Source organism: Rhynchophorus ferrugineus, unplaced genomic scaffold, assembly GCF_030347505.1.
Source record: "Rhynchophorus ferrugineus isolate W39M unplaced genomic scaffold, kcgeb_rfMv2 rfM8, whole genome shotgun sequence".
NCBI lineage: Eukaryota > Metazoa > Arthropoda > Insecta > Coleoptera > Curculionidae > Rhynchophorus > Rhynchophorus ferrugineus.
The window spans coordinates 32,436,408-32,457,971 of NW_027472587.1; the positions used below are offsets into that span (position 1 = coordinate 32,436,408).

The window sequence follows — 21,564 nt, forward strand, 5'->3', positions numbered from 1 at the left end:
GTGGTGCCTATTTCAGGGGTGGTAATGTCATCGTCACATGGTGTTTCAGTAGCGTGATCATCGATGAGAGGAGAATCGGTTATTCCGCCATCGGTTGTGTTCGTGATGCCTATTTCAGGTGTGGTAATATCATCGTCACATGGTGTTTCAGTAGCTTGATCATCGATGAGAGGAGAATCGGTTATTCCGCCATCGGTTGTGCTCGTGGTGCTTATTTCAGGTGTGGTAATATCATCGTCACATGGTATTTCAGTAGCTTGATCATTGATAAGAGGAGATTCGGTTATTCCGCCATCGATTGTGCTCGTGATGCCTATTTCAGGTGTGGTAATGTCATCGTCACATGGTGTTTCAGTAGCTTGATCATCTGTGAGAGGAGAATCGGTTATTCCGCCATCGATTGTGCTCGTGATGCCTATTTCAGGTGTGGTAATGTCATCGTCACATGGTGTTTCAGTAGCTTGATCATCTGTGAGAGGAGAATCGGTTATTCCGCCACCGATTGTGCTCCTGGTGCCTATTTCAGGGGTGGTAATATCATCGTCACATGGTGTTTCAGTAGCTTGATCATCGATGAGAGGAGAATCGGTTATTCCGCCATCTGTTGTGCTCGTGATGCCTATTTCAGGTGTGGTAATATCATCGTCACATGGAGGTTCTGTAGTTTGATCATTGGTAAGTGGAAATTCGGTTATTCTGCCATCGGTTGTGCTCGTGGTGCTCATTTCAGGTGTGGTAATATCATCGTCACATGGTGTTTCAGTAGCTTGATCATCGATGAGACGAGAATCGGTTATTCCGCCATCGGTTGTGCTCGTGGTGCTTATTTCAGGTGTAGTAATATCATCTTCACATAGTGTTTCAGTAGCTTGATCATCGACGAGAGGAGAATCGGTTATTCCGCCATCGGTTGTGCTCGTGGGACTTATTTCAGGTGTGGTAATGTCATCGTCACATGGTGTTTCAGTAGCTTGATCATCTGTGAGAGGAGAATCGGTTATTCCGCCATCGATTGTGCTCGTGATGCCTATTTCAGGTGTAGTAATATCATCTTCACATAGTGTTTCAGTAGCTTGATCATCGACGAGAGGAGAATCGGTTATTCCGCCATCGGTTGTGCTCGTGGGACTTATTTCAGGTGTGGTAATGTCATCGTCACATGGTGTTTCAGTAGCTTGATCATCTGTGAGACGAGAATCGGTTATTCCGCCATCGATTGTGCTCGTGATGCCTATTTCAGGTGTGGTAATATCATCGTCACATGGTGTTTCAGAAGCTTGATCATCGATTAGAGGAGAATCGGTTTTTCCGCCATCGGTTGGGCTCATGGTGCTTATTTCAGGTGTGGTAATATCATGGTCACATGGCGTTTCAGTAGTTTGATCATTGATAAGAGGAGATTCGGTTATTCCGCCATCGATTGTGCTCGTGATGCCTATTTCAGGTGTGGTAATGCCATCGTCACATGGTTTTTCAGTAGCTTGATCATCTGTGAGAGGAGAATCGGTTATTCCGCCATCGATTGTGCTCGTGGTGCTTATTTCAGGTGTGGTAATATCATCGTCACATGGTGTTTCAGTAGCTTGATCATCGATGAGAGGAGAATCGGTTATTCCGCCATCGATTGTGCTCGTGATGCCTATTTCAGGTGTGGTAATGTCATCGTCACATGGTGTTTCAGTAGCTTGATCATCTGTGAGAGGAGAATCGGTTATTCCGCCATCGATTGTGCTCGTGATGCCTATTTCAGGTGTGGTAATGTCATCTTCACATGGTGTTTCAGTAGCTTGATCACCTGTGAGAGGAGAATCGGTTATTCCGCCATCGATTGTGCTCCTGGTGCCTATTTCAGGGGTGGTAATATCATCGTCACATGGTGTTTCAGTAGCTTGATCATCGATGAGAGGAGAATCGGTTATTGCGCCATCGGTTGTGCTCGTGATGCCTATTTCAGGTGTGGTAATATCATCGTCACATGGTGTTTCAGTAGCTTGATCATCGATGAGAGGAGAATCGGTTATTCCGCCATCGGTTGTGCTCGTGGTGCCTATTTCAGGGGTGGTAATGTCATCGTCACATGGTGTTTCAGTAGCTTGATCATCGATGAGAGGAGAATCGGTTATTCCGCCATCGGTTGTGCTCGTGATGCCTATTTCAGGTGTGGTAATATCATCGTCACATGGTGTTTCAGTAGCTTGATCATCGATGAGATGAGAATCGGTTATTCCGCCATCGGTTGTGCTCGTGGTGCTTATTTCAGGTGTGGTAATATCATCGTCACATGGTGTTTCAGTAGCTTGATCATTGATAAGAGGAGATTCGGTTATTCCGCCATCGATTGTGCTCGTGATGCCTATTTCAGGTGTGGTAATGTCATCGTCACATGGTGTTTCAGTAGCTTGATCATCTGTGAGAGGAGAATCGGTTATTCCGCCATCGATTGTGCTCGTGATGCCTATTTCAGGTGTGGTAATGTCATCGTCACATGGTGTTTCAGTAGCTTGATCATCTGTGAGAGGAGAATCGGTTATTCCGCCATCGATTGTGCTCCTGGTGCCTATTTCAGGGGTGGTAATATCATCGTCACATGGTGTTTCAGTAGCTTGATCATCGATGAGAGGAGAATCGGTTATTCCGCCATCGGTTGTGCTCGTGATGCCTATTTCAGGTGTGGTAATATCATCGTCACATGGTGTTTCAGTAGCTTGATCATCGATGGGAGGAGAATCGGTTATTCCGCCATCGGTTGTGCTCGTGGTGCCTATTTCAGGGGTGGTAATGTCATCGTCACATGGTGTTTCAGTAGCTTGATCATCGATGAGAGAAGAATCGGTTATTCCGCCATCGGTTGTGCTCGTGATGCCTATTTCAGATGTGGTAATATTATCGTCACATGGAGATCCTTTAGTTTGATCATCGATTAGAGGAGAATCGGTTTTTCCGCCATCGGTTGGGCTCGTGGTGCTTATTTCAGGTGTGGTAATATCATTGTCACATGGTGTTTCAGTAGCTTGATCATCGATGAGAGGAGAGTCGGTTATTCCGCCATCTGTTGTGCTCGTGATGCCTATTTCAGATGTGGTAATATCATTGTCACATGGAGGTTCTGTAGTTTGATCATTGGTAAGAGGAGATTCGGTTATTCCGCCATTGGTTGTGCTCGTGGTGCTTATTTCAGGTGTGGTAATATCATCGTCACATGGTGTTTCAGTAGCTTGATCATCGATGAGAGGAGAATCGGTTATTCCGCCATCGGTTGTGCTCGTGGTGCTTATTTCAGGTGTTGTAATATAATCGTCACATGGTGTTTCAGTAGTTTGATCATCGATGAGAGGAGAATCGGTAATTGCGCCATCGGTTGTGCTCGTTGTGCTTATTTCAGGTGTGGTAATATCATCGTCACATGGTGTTTCAGTAGCTTGATCATCGATTAGAGGAGAATCGGTTATTCCGCCATCGGTTGTGCTCGTGGTGCTTATTTCAGGTGTGGTAATATCATCGTCACATGGTGTCTCACTAGCTTGATCATCGGTGGGAGGAGAATCGGTTATTCCGCCATCGGTTGTGCTCGTGATGCCTATTTCAGGTGTGGTAATATCATCGTCACATGGAGGTTCTGTAGTTTGATTATTGATAAGAGGAGATTCGTTTATTCCGCCATCGGTTGTGCTCGTGGTGCTTATTTCAGGTGTGGTAATATCATCGTCACATGGTGTTTCAGTAGCTTGATCATCGATGAGAGGAGAATCGGTTATTCCGCCATCGGTTGTGCTCGTGGTGCTTATTTCAGGTGTTGTAATATAATCGTCACATGGTGATTCAGTAGCTTGATCATCGATGAGAGGAGAATCGGTTATTCCGCCATCGGTTGTGCTCGTGGTGCTTATTTCAGGTGTTGTAATATAATCGTCACATGGTGTTTCAGTAGTTTGATCATCGATGAGAGGAGAATCGGTAATTGCGCCATCGGTTGTGCTCGTTGTGCTTATTTCAGGTGTGGTAATATCATCGTCACATGGTGTTTCAGTAGCTTGATCATCGATTAGAGGAGAATCGGTTATTCCGCCATCGGTTGTGCTCGTGGTGCTTATTTCAGGTGTGGTAATATCATCGTCACATGGTGTCTCACTAGCTTGATCATCGGTGGGAGGAGAATCGGTTGTTCCGTCATCGGTTGTGCTCGTTGTGCTTATTTCAGGTGTGGTAATATCATCGTCACATGGTGTTTCAGTAGCTTGATCATCGATTAGAGGAGAATCGGTTATTCCGCCATCGGTTGTGCTCGTGGTGCTTATTTCAGGTGTGGTAATATCATCGTCACATGGTGTTTCAGTAGCTTGATCATCGTTTAGAGGAGAATCGGTTATTCCGCCATCGGTTGTGCTCGTGGTGCTTATTTCAGGTGTGGTAATATCATCGTCACATGGTGTCTCACTAGCTTGATCATCGGTGGGAGGAGAATCGGTTATTCCGCCATCGGTTGTGCTCGTGATGCTTATTTCAGGTGTGGTAATATCATCGTCACATGGTGTTTCGCTAGCTCGATCATCGATGAGAGGAGAATCGGATATTCCGCCATCGGTTGTGCTCGTGATGCTTATTTCAGGTGTGGTAATATCATCGTCGCATGGTGTTTCGCTAGCTCGATCATCGATGAGAGGAGAATCGGATATTCCACCATCGGTTGTGCTCGTGATGCTTATTTCAGGTGTGGTAATATCATCGTCGCATGGTGTTTCAGTAGCTTGATCATCGATGAGAGGAGAATCGGTTATTCCGCCATCGATTGTGCTCGTGGTGCTTATTTCTGGTGTGGCAATATCATCGTCACATGGTGTTTCAGTAGCTTGATCACCGATGAGAGGAGAATCGGTTATTCCGCAATCGGTTGTGCCAACGGTGCTCATTTCAGGTGTGGTAATATCATAGTCACATGGTGTTTCGGTAGCTTGATCGCCGATGAGTGGAGAATCGGTTATTCCGCTATCGGTTGTGCTCGTGATGCCTATTTTAGGTGTGGTAATATCATCGTCACATGATGTTTCAGTAGTTTGATCATTGATAAAAGGGGATTCGGTTATTCCGCCATCGTTTGTGCTCGTGATGCTTATTTCAGGTGTGGTAATATTATCGTCACATGGTGTTTCACTAGCTTGATCATCGATGAGAGGAGAATCGGTTATTCCGCCATCGGTTGTGCTCGTGATGCCTATTTCAGATGTGGTTATATCATCGTCACATGGAGGTTCTGTAGTTTGATCAATGATAAGAGGAGATTCGGTTATTCCGCCATCGGTTGTGCTCGTGGTTCTTATATCAGCTGTGGTAATATCATCGTCACATGGTGTTTCAGTAGCTTGATCATCGATGAATGGATAATTGGTTATTTTGGCATCGGTTGTGCTCATGATGCTTATTTCAGGTGTGGTAATATCATCGTCACATGGTGTTTCAGTAGCTTGATCATCGTTTAGAGGAGAATCGGTTATTCCGCCATCGGTTGTGCTCGTGGTGCTTATTTCAGGTGTGGTAATATCATCGTCACATGGTGTTTCACTTGCTTGATCATCGATGGGAGGAGAGTCGGTTATTACGCCATCGGTTGTGCTCGTGATGCCTCTTTCAGGTGTGGTAATATCATCGTCACATGGAGGTTCTGTAGTTTGATCATTGATAAGAGGAGATTCGGTTATTCCGCCATCGGTTGTGCTCGTGATGCTTATTTCAGGTGTGGTAATATTATCGTAACATGGTGTTTCACTAGCTTGATCATCGATGAGAGGAGAATCGGTTATTCTGCCATCGGTTGTGCTCGTGATGCCTATTTCAGATGTGGTTATATCATCGTCACATGGAGGTTCTGTAGTTTGATTATTGATAAGAGGAGATTCGGTTATTCCGCCATCGGTTGTGCTCGTGGTTCTTATTTCAGGTGTGGTAATATCATCGTCACATGGTGTTTCAGTAGCTTGATTATTGATAAAAGGAGATTCGGTTATTCCGCCATCGTTTGTGCTCGTGATGCTTATTTCAGGTGTGGTAATATTATCGTCACATGGTGTTTCACTAGCTTGATCATCAATGAGAGAAGAATCGGTTATTCCGCCATCGGTTGTGCTCGTGATGCCTATTTCAGGTGTGGTAATATCATCGTCACATGGAGGTTCTGTAGTTTGATCATTGGTAAGAGGAAAATCGGTTATTCCGCCATCGGTTGTGCTCATGGTGCTTATTACAGGTGTGGTAATATCATCGTCGCATGGTGTTCCAGTAGCTTGATCATCGATGAGAGGAGAATCGGTTATTCCGCCATCGGTTGTGCTCGTTGTGCTTATTTCAGGTGTGGTAATATCATCGTCACATGGTGTTTCACTAGCTTGATCATCGATGAGAGGATAATCGGTTATTCCGCCATCGGTTGTGCTCGTTGTGCTTATTTCAGGTGTGGTAATATCATCGTCACATGGTGTTTCACTAGCTTTATCATCGATGAGAGGAGAATCGGTTATTCCGCTATCGGGTGTGCTCGTGATACCTATTTCAGATGTGGTAATATCATCGTCACATGGAGGTTCTGTAGTTTGATCATTGGTAAGAGGAATTTCGGTTATTCCGCCATCGGTTGTGCTCGTGGTGCTTATTACAGGTGTGGTAATATCATCGTCGCATGGTGTTCCAGTAGCTTGATCATCGATGAGGGGAGAATCGGTTATTCCGCCATCGGTTGTGCTCGTGGTGCTTATTTCAGGTGTGGTAATATCATCGTCGCATGGTGTTCCAGTAGCTTGATCATCGATGAGGGGAGAATCGGTTATTCCGCCATCGGTTGTGCTCGTGGTGCTTATTTCAGGTGTATTAATATCATCGTCACATGGTGTTTCACTAGCTTGATCATCGATGAGAGGAGAATCGGTTGTTCCGTCATCGGTTGTGCTCGTGGTGCTTATTTCAAGTGTGGTAATATCATCGTCACATGGTGTTTCAGTAGCTTGATCATCAATTAGAAGAGAATCGGTTATTCCGCCATCGGTTGTGCTCGTGGTGCTTATTTCAGGTGTGGTAATATCATCGTCACATGGTGTTTCACTAGCTTGATCATCGATGAGAGGAGAATCGGTTATTCCGCCATCGGGTGTGCTCGTGATGCCTATTTCAGATGTGGTAATATCATCGTCACATGGAGGTTCTGTAGTTTTATCATTGGTAAGAGGAAATTCGGTTATTCCGCCATCGGTTGTGCTCGTGGTGCTCATTTCAGGTGTGGTAATATCATCGTCACATGGTGTTTCGGTAGCATGATCATCGATGAGAGGAGAATCGGTTATTCTGCTATCGGTTGTGGTCGCGATGCTTATTTCAGGTGTGGTAATATTATCGTCACATGGTGTTTCACTAGCTTGATCATCGATGAGAGGAGAATCGGTTATTCCGCCATGGGTTGTGCTCGTGATGCCTATTTCAGATGTGGTTATATCATCGTCACATGGAGGTTCTGTAGTTTGATCATTGATAAGAGGAGATTCGGTTATTCCGCCATCGGTTGTGCTCGTGGTTCTTATTTCAGGTGTGGTAATATCATCGTCACATGGTGTTTCAGTAGCTTGATTATCGATGAGAGGAGAATCGGTTGTTCCGTCATCGGTTGTGCTCGTGGTGCTTATTTCAGGTGTGGTAATATCATCGTCACATGGTGTTTCAGTAGCTTGATCATCGATTAGAGGAGAATCGGTTATTTCGCCATCGGTTGTGCTCGTGGTGCTTATTTCAGGTGTGGTAATATCATCGTCACATGGTGTTTCACTAGCTTGATCATCGATGAGAGGAGATTCGGTTGTTCCGCCATCGGTTGTGCTCGTGGTGCTTATTTCAGGTTTGGTAATATCATCGTCAAATGGTGTTTCAGTAGCTTGATCATCGATGAGAGGAGAATCGGTTATTCCGCCATCGGTTGTGCTCATGGTGCTTATTACAGGTGTGGTAATATCATCGTCGCATGGTGTTTCACTAGCTTGATCATCGATGAGAGGAGAATCGGTTATTCCGCCATCGGGTGTGCTCGTGATGCCTATTTCAGATGTGGTAATATCATCGTCACATGGAGGTTCTGTAGTTTGATCATTGGTAAGAGGAATTTCGGTTATTCCGCCATCGGTTGTGCTCGTGGTGCTTATTACAGGTGTGGTAATATCATCGTCGCATGGTGTTCCAGTAGCTTGATCATCTATGAGGGGAGAATCGGTTATTCCGCCATCGGTTGTGCTCGTGGTGCTTATTTCAGGTGTGGTAATATCATCGTCACATGGTGTTTCACTAGCTTGATCATCGATGAGAGGAGAATCGGTTATTCCGCCATCGGGTGTGCTCGTGATGCCTATTTCAGATGTGGTAATATCATCGTCACATGGAGGTTCTGTAGTTTGATCATTGATAAGAGGAGATTCGGTTATTCCGCCATCGGTTGTGCTCGTGGTTCTTATTTCAGGTGTGGTAATATCATCGTCACATGGTGTTTCAGTAGCTTGATCATCGATGAGAGGAGAATCGGTTGTTCCGTCATCGGTTGTGCTCATGGTGCTTATTTCAGGTGTGGTAATATCATCGTCACATGGTGTTTCAGTAGCTTGATCATCAATTAGAAGAGAATCGGTTATTCCGCCATCGGTTGTGCTCGTGGTGCTTATTTCAGGTGTGGTAATATCATCGTCACATGGTGTTTCACTAGATTGATCATCGATGAGAGGAGAATCGGTTATTCCGCCATCGGGTGTGCTCGTGATGCCTATTTCAGATGTGGTAATATCATCGTCACATGGAGGTTCTGTAGTTTGATCATTGGTAAGAGGAAATTCGGTTATTCCGCCATTGGTTGTGCTCGTGGTGCTCATTTCAGGTGTGGTAATATCATCGTCACATGGTGTTTCAGTAGCATGATCATCGATGAGAGGAGAATCGTTTATTGCGCCATCGGTTGTGCTTGTGGTGCTTATTTCAGGTGTGGTAATATCATCTTCACATGGTGTTTCAGTAGCTTGATCATCGACGAGAGGAGAATCGGTTATTCCGCCATCGGTTGTGCTCATGGTACTTATTTCAGGAGTGGTAATATCATCGTCACATGGTGTTTCAGTAGCTTGATCATCGATGAGAGGAGAATCGGTTATTCCGCCATCGGTTGTGCTCGTGGTGCTTATTTCAGGTGTGGTAATATCATCGTCACATGGTGTTTCACTTGCTTGATCATCGATGGGAGGAGAGTCGGTTATTCCGCCATCGGTTGTGCTCGTGATGCCTATTTCAGGTGTGGTAATATCATCGTCACATGGAGGTTCTGTAGTTTGATCATTGATAAGAGGAAATTCGGTTATTCCGCCATCGGTTGTGCTCGTGATGCTTATTTCAGGTGTGGTAATATCATCGTCACATGGTGTTTCAGTAGCATGATCATCGATGAGAGGAGAATCGTTTATTGCGCCATCGGTTGTGCTCGTGGTGCTTATTTCAGGTGTGGTAATATCATCTTCACATGGTGTTTCAGTAGCTTGATCATCGACGAGAGGAGAATCGGTTATTCCGCCATCGGTTGTGCTCATGGTACTTATTTCAGGAGTGGTAATATCATCGTCACATGGTGGTTCAGTAGCTTGATCATCGATGAGAGGAGAATCGGTTGTTCCGTCATCGGCTGTGCTCGTGGTGCTTATTTCAGGTGTGGTAATATCATCGTCACATGGTGTTTCAGTAGCTTGATCATCGATGAGAGGAGAATCGGTTGTTCCGTCATCGGTTGTGCTCGTGGTGCTTATTTCAGGTGTGGTAATATCATCGTCACATGGTGTTTCAGTAGCTTGATCATCGATTAGAGGAGAATCGGTTATTTCGCCATCGGTTGTGCTCGTGGTGTTTATTACAGGTGTGGTAATATCATCGTCGCATGGTGTTCTAGTAGCTTGATCATCGATGAGGGGAGAATCGGTTATTCCGCCATCGGTTGTGCTCGTGGTGCTTATTTCAGGTGTGGTAATATCATCGTCACATGGTGTTTCACTTGCTTGATCATCGATGGGAGGAGAGTCGGTTATTCCGCCATCGGTTGTGCTCGTGATGCCTATTTCAGGTGTGGTAATATCATCGTCACATGGAGGTTCTGTAGTTTGATCATTGATAAGAGGAGATTCGGTTATTCCGCCATCGGTTGTGCTCGTGATGCTTATTTCAGGTGTGGTAATATTATCGTCACATGGTGTTTCACTAGCTTGATCATCGATGAGAGGAGAATCGGTTATTCCGCCATGGGTTGTGCTCGTGATGCCTATTTCAGATGTGGTTATATCATCGTCACATGGAAGTTCTGTAGTTTGATCATTGATAAGAGGAGATTCGGTTATTCCGCCATCGGTTGTGCTCGCAGTTCTTATTTCAGGTGTGGTAATATCATCGTCACATGGTGTTTCAGTAGCTTGATTATCGATGAGAGGAGAATCGGTTGTTCCGTCATCGGTTGTGCTCGTGGTGCTTATTTCAGGTGTGGTAATATCATCGTCACATGGTGTTTCAGTAGCTTGATCATCGATTAGAGGAGAATCGGTTATTTCGCCATCGGTTGTGCTCGTGGTGCTTATTTCAGGTGTGGTAATATCATCGTCACATGGTGTTTCACTAGCTTGATCATCGATGAGAATAGATTCGGTTATTCCGCCATCGGTTGTGCTCGTGGTGCTTATTTCAGGTGTGGTAATATCATCGTCACATGGTGTTTCAGTAGCTTGATCATCGATGAGAGGAGAATCGGTTATTCCGCCATCGGTTGTGCTCATGGTGCTTATTATAGGTGTGGTAATATCATCGTCGCATGGTGTTCCAGTAGCTTGATCATAGATGAGGGGTGAATCGGTTATTCCGCCATCGGTTGTGCTCGTGGTGCTTATTTCAGGTGTGGTAATATCATCGTCACATGGTGTTTCACTAGCTTGATCATCGATGAGAGGAGAATCGGTTATTCCGCCATCGGGTGTGCTCGTGATGCCTATTTCAGATGTGGTAATATCATCGTCACATGGAGGTTCTGTAGTTTGATCATTGGTAAGAGGAATTTCGGTTATTCCGCCATCGGTTGTGCTCGTGGTGTTTATTACAGGTGTGGTAATATCATCGTCGCATGGTGTTCTAGTAGCTTGATCATCGATGAGGGGAGAATCGGTTATTCCGCCATCGGTTGTGCTGGTGGTGCTTATTTCAGGTGTGGTAATATCATCGTCACATGGTGTTTCACTAGCTTGATCATCGATGAGAGGAGAATCGGTTATTCCGCCATCGGGTGTGCTCGTGATGCCTATTTCAGATGTGGTAATATCATCGTCACATGGAGGTTCTGTAGTTTGATCATTGGTAAGAGGAATTTCGGTTATTCCGCCATCGGTTGTGCTCGTGGTGCTTATTTCAGGTGTGGTAATATCATCGTCACATGGTGTTTCAGTAGCTTGATCATCGATGAGAGGAGAATCGGTTATTCCGCCATCGGTTGTGCCCGTGGTGCTTATTTCAGGTGTGGTAATATCATCGTCACATGGTGTTTCAGTAGTTTGATCATTGATAAGAGGAGATTCGGTTATTCCGCCATCGGTTGTGCTCGTGGTGCTTATTTCAGGTGTGGTAATATCATCGTCACATGGTGTTTCAGTAGCTTGATCATCGATGAGAGGAGAATCGGTTATTCCGCCATCGGTTGTTCTCTTGGTGCCTATTTCAGGTGTGGTAATATCATCGTCACATAGTGTTTCAATAGCTTGATCATCAATGAGAGGAGAATCGGTTATTCCGCCATCGGTTGAGCTCGTAGTACTTATTTCAGGTGTGGTAATATCATCGTCACATGGTGTTTCAGTAGCTTGATCATCGATGAGAGGAGAATCGGTTATTCCACCATCGGTTTTGCTCGTCATGCCTATTTCAGGTGTGGTAATATCATCGTCACATGGGGGTTCTGTAGTTTGATCATCGATGAGAGGAGAATCGTTTATACTGCCGTGAGTTGTGTTCGTTAGGCTGGTTTTTGGCGTATTAGTATCATTTTCACAGGGAGTTTCAATAGATAGTTTATTTGGGTAAGTTATTTTAGCTGTAGTTATGTCCGTACTATATTTTTCAGCATATAATGTTTCAATAGGCATTTCGTCGGTGATTGGTGTATCTGTATTGCCTTTTGCTGTCGTGGCAATAGTAGGAGTTCCTATTAAGGGATTCTCTGTGATGGAAGGATCGGACATTCTCTCAAATAGGGTATTTGTTGGATCCGTGGAATTAAATAGGTAGATTGGATTGAGCTCAACATCGCATGACGTTTTAATCGTTTTATAGCCAGGATATTTATATTCGGTTTCAGTTGAGTCGATTAAATTCGACTCCTCGCTTTCATCAGATTCCATGGAAAACGACGTTTGAAATTTTTCATCATCAATACTTTCATCCTCACAAGATGTCTCAAAACTTGGGTATTCCTCGTCGCTAATATCCGTAGTAATTTTAGAGAAAGGCGCGATAGGTAAACTTACGTTATCGGTAGGATCAATTTCTTCATCAGAGTATACTTGGCTCTTAGAATGATCGCATTCGAATATATCTTCGGATATAAAAGTGCCAGGTTCACAAGGGTCAATATATTCGCTGGAAAAATACGTTGCAGTTTCAATTTCTGGATTACAGTTTACTGTCAATTCGAATGTGTGTGGATTTTTGGTAGCACATATGTAATAGCATCCTTCACAGTAGTTCCAATAACTTTTATCCAAGTGTTGCTTAAAATATAAGGAGACAGCGTTTATCTCAGGTTTGGAGCATTTAATGATATTAGCTTCTTTACACATTGAGTAACTAACGATTGTTTGTTTTACGTAATCTGGTTCACACTGTTTCGATTTTTGATTGTAATGTTCTTCAGGCTTACATTCAGCGACGAATATCCCTCCATATGGCAAACAGACCAAGTAGGATTTGTAGTACTCTTTATTAGGATGGGCAAGAGTGCCTATAAATCCTCCTAAAATAGTTGTATTTTGAAGTTGCGTGTAAAAATTATTTTATTCATACCTGGACAGGGTCGATTTTCGATGAAACAAATCGGTAAGCCGCCTCCGAGCAGTTTTTCGCAGTTCCGAGTCTCCTTGTTAATGATCTCGTCAGTTTCACAGTGGGTCACGCTGATCTTGTAGCCTCTTCTACCTGCCCTTACACAAATAGCTTTGGAGGTATATTGAGGGCTTATCCAAGTTTGTCCGACTCTTCTGCATTTCTTCGGATACCAAGCGATCTGTAAATTAATCGTTAATGATGCTTTTTGGTCAATTAAGCTTTATTATCTACCTCCTGCGGTTTGAATTCTTCTATTTCTAAAAACTTGGCTAGTACGGTGTCCTGATGAATCTGCGCGTGGACTGGATGAACCGGGTTGGATCCAAGCGTTGACATATATACTCTGGTTGCTTGGGAGTAGCACACTAGACGCAACAGGAACGCTATCGATGCCACATACATTTGTATAAGCTGGTACTTGCACTGGTCGACGAATACATGGCTTACTAATGATCAGAAACAAGCGAGAGAGAGAAGCGATAGGACTAATCGCTCGTATTAATATACTCAATTGTATACGCTTTTGCTAAGTTCGCGTGCAATTTGACGTCTAATGGTAACGGTTTAACGTCCAACGAGCCATAAAGATAACAACAACCTTTTGGCTTGTATTACAGTTTATTTTATAGCATTTTATATTTTATTTAAAATGTTGATCTAGAATAACTGAGATGCTGCAATATAGTAGTCTATCCAAAGTAACAGTGAACGTAGGTCATCTCAATTTATGATGTTAAAACGGTGTAATGTTCTCGAATTTAACGTTAATATTTTACGCATTTTAGTATATTTTAGCTTCGATATATAACAACATTCGAATATAGATAAAATAATGAATAAAAAAATGTTATGAAATTTAATTTATTTTTATATCATTTTACATCTAATAATAGTTTACAACCACAATAGTTTATAGGTTAAGGTCATTTTAATCTATTTACATTGAACTCTTTTCTAAACCATCTATGGTATCTTCTGAAGGCTTAATATTACCTAATCAATCATTATATATCCAAATAATGAATTTTATTTTTATTAAGGAATATATGTACTTCTTTAAGTTTGCGTGTAGTTTCCTTTGTTGCTATGTTTTCTCGTCAAATCACTCTGATATTACTGTATTTCTTCTTAGTTTCTGTTGTTACTACCTGTGTACATTTTTCTTGATGAAATTAGTTTTAATCATTGAATTCTCTCTAATGCATGTTCCATATCTGCAAAACAGTTAGTACTCATTCTCTCCTCGTACATTTTAACCAAATGATCTTTACAACTTTACATTACGACTTTACACAGTTATCCTATGTTAATTATATACTCATCTTTATTTGTTTCTGCACTCATCATTCTGTCTTAGTATTATAAGCATTGAACCATAATCCTACATCCACAAAGTTTCATTCACCCACTGTTACAATATAAATATATATATAAATATATGTATATATATATATATATATATATATATATTTATATATATATATATATATATATATATATATATATATATATATATATATTAGTATATCATTTTTGGCCTGCATATCTACTGTAATGATTATTTGCCACATGTCAACAATTCAATTTTATTAAATATGCAGTGATAAGGAGGAAGACGTTATACTCTGTGGCTATATCTACTGTGTATTTGGGGTTATTTCTAAAAAAGTAAATTGCATAAAACACAATTAAACATTTAATTTATATTTACTAAGTGACACTTTGAAATACTTCATTCTTTAATATCGTATCTTCAAAACTTAATGTATATTTTGCAAGCCACTCCTTAATTTCAGCCTTGATTGACCACTTGTTGGGATCCTTTTGTTTCTAGCATGAAAAATAATATATCTGCAATGAATTATTAAAAAAATATTATGATTTACAAGACTTACTCAAAGGTTATTCTAACTTTTACCTTCTTTCATTACCTTTTTTTTTGTTTTCTTTTTATTAGCGTCTTGCCTAGGGTTGCATAATATTCATTTTTATAATAATTATATCTATACATATACATATCCATAGCCGGTGCTTAGAAGGAGTGTTTTGTGGACTTATCTATTTTTTGTCGGATGGTCTTCAGCAGGTGTGGTGACCTAAGCAGGCAGACTCTATAAACTTACTATAAACTCTGTAGACTCTTGAAAGGGTTTCGCAGCCCGCGTGGTTCCTGGATCTCTCCGGTATCTCTAATCACGAAAAGGATACGAGATAATATTTCTGAAAATAGAGAGGGTTCAAGGAAAGCTGAGTTTAAAAGGAAAAATATTTTTATTAACTTATACCTGTATGAAATCATAACATAAATCAATAAGTAACAATAATCAACTTCATATTTAATACTAATATCTAGCAGTATAGTGGGTGACCAAATTATTAGGGACAATATTCCAATTATTATATTTTCTAGTTTAATTGGATTTCTGCAACGAATGATTAGTTGGAGGTCTTTTATATATTTTTAATTTGTATCTGCAATCTATTGGGATCCTAAAAACTACAAAAGAATATACGAAACAGTTTTATAATCTACCTTTTGGTAATCTTAATATTATTAAATAAAAATATTATAGAATTAATTTTAATATTTAGTGATTCCACCCTTTGATGCAATAAGAGCTTCTGTGCTTTGAAAAACTATGTCACAACTGGGGAGGGAAATATGTTTAATAATAATCTCATACAAAATAATTATTAACAATATAAAAAAAGATGTTTGCCAAGGGTTGTTGGAACATTTTTCACATATACAACGTTTTTCAATATATTTTAGTTCGGAACATGTAGGAAAGTTTTGTAAATACTAGAAATGGCAATTGAAAAGGTTGACAAAATAGGATACTGACATATTTCTACTAATTTTATTTATTTCATGGAACAATGCAAATATTTAAAAATGTATCAGATGCCATTAACCGCACTGTACTAAACAATTGGTTTTTTAGCTTCCTTCACGTCATCTCTAGTTATAAAGCTTTTTAGTTAAAAAGACTACCATATTTTCTACCTAAAATATAAAGTAAAACTGATCAAATACCACCTACCTATGTTATTGTTTAGTCTGTAGTTATCACATCACTGCGGTTTTAATGTCTTACTCGTTCATTTTTCGAAGATATGTCCCAAATGAGCTTGTTAGCAATTCAATTTTTTTGGTTTATGATTTTAAGAGATACTAGCATAATATTTTCTTATACGGCCTGTGGATTTTCTATCGAAATCATCAGGTTTTATGTGTTCATGCTACATAGCCGTTGTGTCTGAATTTATTTAATAGAGTTAACAAATATTTCACCTTCAAAACTGTAATTACCTTTCTAGAATATAACTGTACACCATGTAGTAAATACAAATTCGTAGCTATTTATTTAATTGTTGCCTGTATCTTTAACCGATTAGAATTGTTAAAATTTTCCGGCCGGCTTCGTTGGCGCAGTTTGTTGTTATAATTGTAAATGTTTTTATAGGCAACAGTGGAAAATCCGACAAGGAATAACCATCCCAGTCACGCCAGTAACCAGGCTGAGTAAGACCGGATGTCTTCTGGGATGGTCTCTAAGTTGGTCGCTGGCCAGCCGGTAGGCTTAATGCCGAGGACCGTGGTTCGAAGCCAAAGTTAAACTGTAACTTCAGTCCGAATAAATCCTCTTTGGTAAAAAGGATACTTTAATTTTTTTTAAAGAATCTAATGAATGTCGAAAATGCAATTTTGAACGTTTTATTACCGCCTGTATAACAGGTCAATTGAAAAGTCCCAGGCCTGCCATAGTAAAATAATTTTTTTTGGCAAAATTAGTTTTTTTTAACTCAACATAATTCCCTTCAAGGGTGATACACTGATTATAGCGACCCTCCAACTTTTCGATACCATTTTTGTAGTACGATTTGTCCTTTGCTTGAAAATATGCCTTAGTTTCGGCGATCACCTCTTCATTTGACGAACATTTCTTTCCAGCGAGCATTCTTTTGAGATCTGAGGATAAGAAAATGGTCGCTGGGGGGCAGATCTGGAGAATACGGTGGATGAGGAAGCAATTCGAAGCCCAATTCATGGATTTTTGCCATCGTTTTCACTGACTTGTGAAACGGTGGATTGTCCTGGTGAATCAGCACTTTTTTTTTCAAATGCGGCCGTTTTTCGGCAATTTCGTCGTTCAAACGCTGTTTCTCTATTTATGGTTCTTCCTTTTTTAAGGTAGTCAATGAAAATTATTCCATGCGCATCCCAAAATACAGACGCCATAATCTTGCCATCCGACTGTTGCGTTTTTCCATGCTTTGGAGCGGCTTCATCGTGTGCAGTCCACTCGGATGAGTGTCGATTGGAGTTCGGAGTTAATTGATGGAGCCATATTTCATCCATTGTCACATATCGACGCAAAAACTCGGGTTTATTACGCTCTCATCTTCAAACACTGCTCCGAATCATAAACTCGTCGTTGTTTTTGGCCAAAAGTGAGCTCGCGCGGCACCCACTTTGCACAGAGCTTTCTCATACTCAAATATTCGTGAATGATATGATGTACACGTTCATTTGATTTCTTTAGAGTGTCTGCTATTTCATTCAATTTCAATTTACGGTCATTCAAAATCATTTTATGGATCTTTTAAATGTTTTCGTCGGTAAAAACCTCTTTTGGGCGTCCACTGTCTTCGGTGCTCATTTCACCACGTATAAACTTAGCATACCAATCCATGATGGTTGATTTTCCTGGAGCAGTGTCCGTAAACTCGGCGTCAAGCCAAGTTTTTACTTCAACTGTATTATTTTCCTTCAAAAAGCAATAGTTTATCAACACGCCAAATTCCTTTTTATCCATTTTTTTCACAATAACAAAAGGTGCTTCACTCAAAATGCTATAATTCACAAACTAATGATCCGACAGCTGTCAAATTTATACACGCATCGCTTGAGGGTTAGGGCTAATTAAAAAAGTATGGATTTAATTCTAGTAGCGCCATCTATGTGCTAGACCGGGGACTTTTGTATTGACCTGTTACTTTTTCTATTATTCATCATCTGTATATACTGAATAAATCAATAATATCAAATGTAACAGTTAGGTTGTTTAAATTCATACTTCGTATTTTCACTAATAGATATTGCTGAACAAAGGACATGTGCGTTACTGACTTTGTTTTTTCACTCACTACTATTTTGTGGAAGGAATTTGCAGGCAACAGAGAACACTAATGATTTAAAACTTGTGTATTTCGATGTTAAAGATGGTACCAATTTTGCTAACGTTAAAATCCAGCATTTGGGTGTATTTGTGGTAAATACACTTACTAAGGAGTTGTTGATTTTTAATTGAAACGCTTCATATTGGGTATAGATAGATATGAAATAAAACGAATAAAGTAAATATATTTGTTATATTTCCTGAAATATTTACATTGTATCAATTTATATATGAAGCTTAAGGTCTAAGTTCAAAAGTGACGTGTGGCGTAATCAAAAGGAAAGTGAATCTATCCGTCTAATATAAGTTAAAATGTCATAAAAAATGGTATTGTTATCTCTTACGGTATTAGTCGATAATAAAAAAATGTACATATTTCCAAAGTTGTAGTTTCCGTCCGGGAATCAGAACAGTCTCGGAATTTTCTCCATTAATTTACGGTAATATTAAGGTCATATTGTTCCTATATATCTATATCATATAACGGGCGTCTAGTTGGCTTGGGCTGGGGATCTGCGTTTGGCGGTCACCGCGATGCTGCGCAGACTGCGCGATCTTTCGAACAGCGACGGGTCCGTGTAGATTGGTTCGCTGGGGTCTTCGAATGGGCCGCCCGAGCTTGTCGTCCCCTCCCCCTCCCCGTAATCAGCTCCTTTAGGTAAAATGGGGAAATTACTGGCCCGAGCTACGCTAAAATTGGCAAATGGCTTGTGGGTGTTGGTTCCGAATATGCAGATACCTTGAAATTGAAGAAAACATGTGTTAAAAAGATTGGTATCTAACTATTGGTACGAGGGTTGCTGTTATTGTATTACTAAATGTTTTTACAAGTGCTTTTAGGCTCCATCTGACGTTTGCAATTGGAAGTTTGATCTTTTTATCAAGCCTATAAAATAATTTTAAAGGATTCACAACAGGTGGTATTACTATGTATCAATTGCATTGAGTACATCTGTAGTCAAGTCCATGTTGAAGCTTCACTGACAGGCTTCGTTTTTTCAGTGTATGTAATTTCGTCGAAGTGTGAACAAACATTTTTTTCAATTCGTTGAGAACGTCTAAATTTCTGAGTAAATCGCATGTGCGGGGGCTCACATCATCATTCGGCATGACATCGGCTGAGGCAACTGCCTATTTTACTAACCAAAAGGTCGAGCTGATAGGCCATCCTTCATCCAGCTCCATCAAATGGCTTTTTTATTCCCGCATATCAAGGTTAAATTGCGGTAAATGTAAGTGCAAGGTATCGTCATCATAAGAGGTATCAGAGAAAAAAAGTGAACGCAAGAAATCTGAAAAGAACATTTCAATACTCTCCTTCAAAAGCCTTGGGTTTTTAATATCGATATATTAAATTGAACCTCAAAATTCAACACATTATAGGTCTCAGTTCTGGCGTATACCTCCTAATCTTCTTGAACTTTTAGTCATAATCTTCAAACGACTAGTAAAAATTCCATGACTATCTGAAATTTAGTTTAAAAGTTACACTGATTTTCGTGAACCAATTTTTTTAATCCGTGTCACAAGTTGCTGAAAACTATGGTCAAAATGAGCGAACTGGGCTTCGAATTGTTTTATCGCCCACCATATAGTCCAGATTTGACCCTCAGTGACTACCGGCTGTTTACACATCTCAAAATATTATTTGGGGAAAGAGGTTGGGATCAAATGAAGAACTAATTGTAGGATATTTTGAAAGCAGACAACAGTGGTGGACTCAACCATTATTGAATGAGACCTTTTTAAAAATGACTAAAGCGGAATTTTGATTACTACAACTTTATTATGTATTTGAGTAAGTTGCGTTTGATAATCGGATAATTTTATAACTTATAACAGTTTAGTTAATATTTTTATAAAAAGTCATTTAACAGTAAGACATTTTTTAGTTACCCATTTTACCTGTAGATAATCCACTGCTTCTGCTCGTGGGGTATGACGGTGCTGATGAGAAATTGGACGAAGACGATATCCGATCAGCTATCATGTTTTTCTTCATCACTAGCCAGTATTTCCGATAGGCCAAGCCCGCTAATAAAGCAGCTGTCAAAAGAATAGCCACCAACACGAATATGGTTCCGATGAATCCGTGATATTCTCCTGGAGACAAACATACATATTCTGGAGCGGCCTCAGCTATACGCGCCTGGGGCATTTCCTCTCGCGAGTCAAATACCTGGAAAGAAACAGGAATCACAATATGAACTACTTACACCGTCATCTAGTTCTACCTCAATCATTTCTCGTACATATTCTGGCTCTTCATCTTTACTTTTTTCGGATACTTTGATGGCGTCACCTCCGATCACTGGATTGGCGTTATCCTTTTGAACATTCTTGGACGTTGATAGTGTTGAATCTTTCGAAGTAATTAGTGAGTTCTTGATGGCAGTGATGTTTTGAGTGTTGCTCATGTTTGTTTTGGGATCTGTCATCAGCTGACTGTCATTAACAGATCTTCTTCGTCTACCGAATGATGGTTCTGATCTGTAATAAACAAATGCTTCGATTCTGTCTGAATAATCTTTTTTTTGAATCGTTTGAAATGTGACACTTCGAGTTTTATTAGAATCATTGAAATAATAAAAATAACACATAACAAAATATAAAAGTATAGAAATAACAAAGTAAAAAGACACATTTTTAAACTACATATGTAAATGTAACAGGTCAATTGAAAAGTCCCCGGCATGACGCATAGATGACCCTACTAGAATTAAACCAATATGTTTTTAGTTAGCCTTAATCCTCAAAAGATGCGAGTATACATTTAACATCTGTCGGATCATTAGTTTGTGAGTTATATGATCTTGAGTGAAGCAGCTTTTAATATTGTGAAAAAATGTATAAAAAGGAATTTCGCGTGTTGATAAAATATTGCTTTTTGAAGGGCAAAATACAGTTGAAACAAAAACTTCATCAATCAAAAAATCAATCATCAATTATTGGTATGCTAAGTTTAGACGTGGTGAAATGAGCATCGAAGACGGTGAATGCAGTGGACGCCCAAAAGAGGTTGTTACCGACGAGAACATTAAAAAATCTACAAAATGATTTTGAATGACCGTAAATTGAAATTGAATAAAATAGCAGACACTCTAAAGATATCAACTGAACGTGTACATCATATCATTCACGAATCTTTCGGTATGAGAAAGCTCTGCGCAAAGTGGGTGCCGCGCGAGCTCGCTTTTGCCTAAAAACAACGACGAGTTGATGATTCAGAGAAGTGTTTGAAGATGATTAAGCGTAA

General features: G+C 40.5%; 3 protein-coding genes and 1 long non-coding RNA gene across 5 annotated transcripts in view; 1 reads left to right on the forward strand and 3 right to left on the reverse strand.

The window, feature by feature from the left end:
* LOC143201013 (cytochrome c oxidase subunit 5A, mitochondrial-like) overlaps positions 1 to 21,564 on the forward strand; it is a 72,686-nt gene that overhangs the window by 14,557 nt on the left and 36,565 nt on the right. The window lies entirely within an intron of this gene.
* LOC143201548 (uncharacterized) lies at positions 7,424 to 13,527 on the reverse strand. The gene is made up of 4 exons (XM_076412672.1): positions 13,357 to 13,527; positions 13,084 to 13,303; positions 7,806 to 13,033; positions 7,424 to 7,453 (listed from the first exon to the last, which is right to left on the reverse strand). Exons 1-4 carry the CDS (start codon positions 13,525 to 13,527, stop codon positions 7,424 to 7,426), a joined length of 5,649 nt encoding a protein of 1,882 aa, XP_076268787.1.
* On the reverse strand, positions 15,882 to 16,748 carry LOC143201015 (uncharacterized). Its single transcript, XR_013006867.1, has 3 exons — positions 16,439 to 16,748; positions 16,224 to 16,385; positions 15,882 to 16,132 (listed from the first exon to the last, which is right to left on the reverse strand). It is a non-coding gene; the product is annotated as an uncharacterized LOC143201015 (long non-coding RNA).
* The window catches only part of nompA (no mechanoreceptor potential A), a 39,326-nt gene continuing 36,249 nt past the window's right edge, over positions 18,488 to 21,564 (reverse strand). For both annotated transcript variants that reach the window (XM_076411849.1, XM_076411850.1), the window contains 3 exons: positions 20,543 to 20,798; positions 20,214 to 20,487; positions 18,488 to 19,047 (listed from right to left, as the gene is read on the reverse strand). In XM_076411849.1, the coding sequence (XP_076267964.1) occupies positions 18,800 to 19,047; positions 20,214 to 20,487; positions 20,543 to 20,798 (778 nt within the window). In that variant the 3' untranslated portion in view covers positions 18,488 to 18,799. The remainder of the gene's footprint in view (positions 19,048 to 20,213; positions 20,488 to 20,542; positions 20,799 to 21,564) is intronic.

Excerpts from the sequence above, each read along its gene's own strand:
- LOC143201548 (XM_076412672.1), bottom strand. The coding sequence starts at position 13,527 with ATGTATGTGGCATCGATAGCGTTCCTGTTGCGTCTAGTGTGCTACTCC. Across the intron at positions 13,034-13,083 it reads CGAAAATCGACCCTGTCCAG|GAGGATTTATAGGCACTCTT; the intron begins GTATGAATAAAA and ends CAACTATTTTAG. Across the intron at positions 7,454-7,805 it reads CTCCTCTCATCGATGATCAA|GCATCACGAGCACAACCCAT; the intron begins GCTAGTGAAACA and ends CATCTGAAATAG.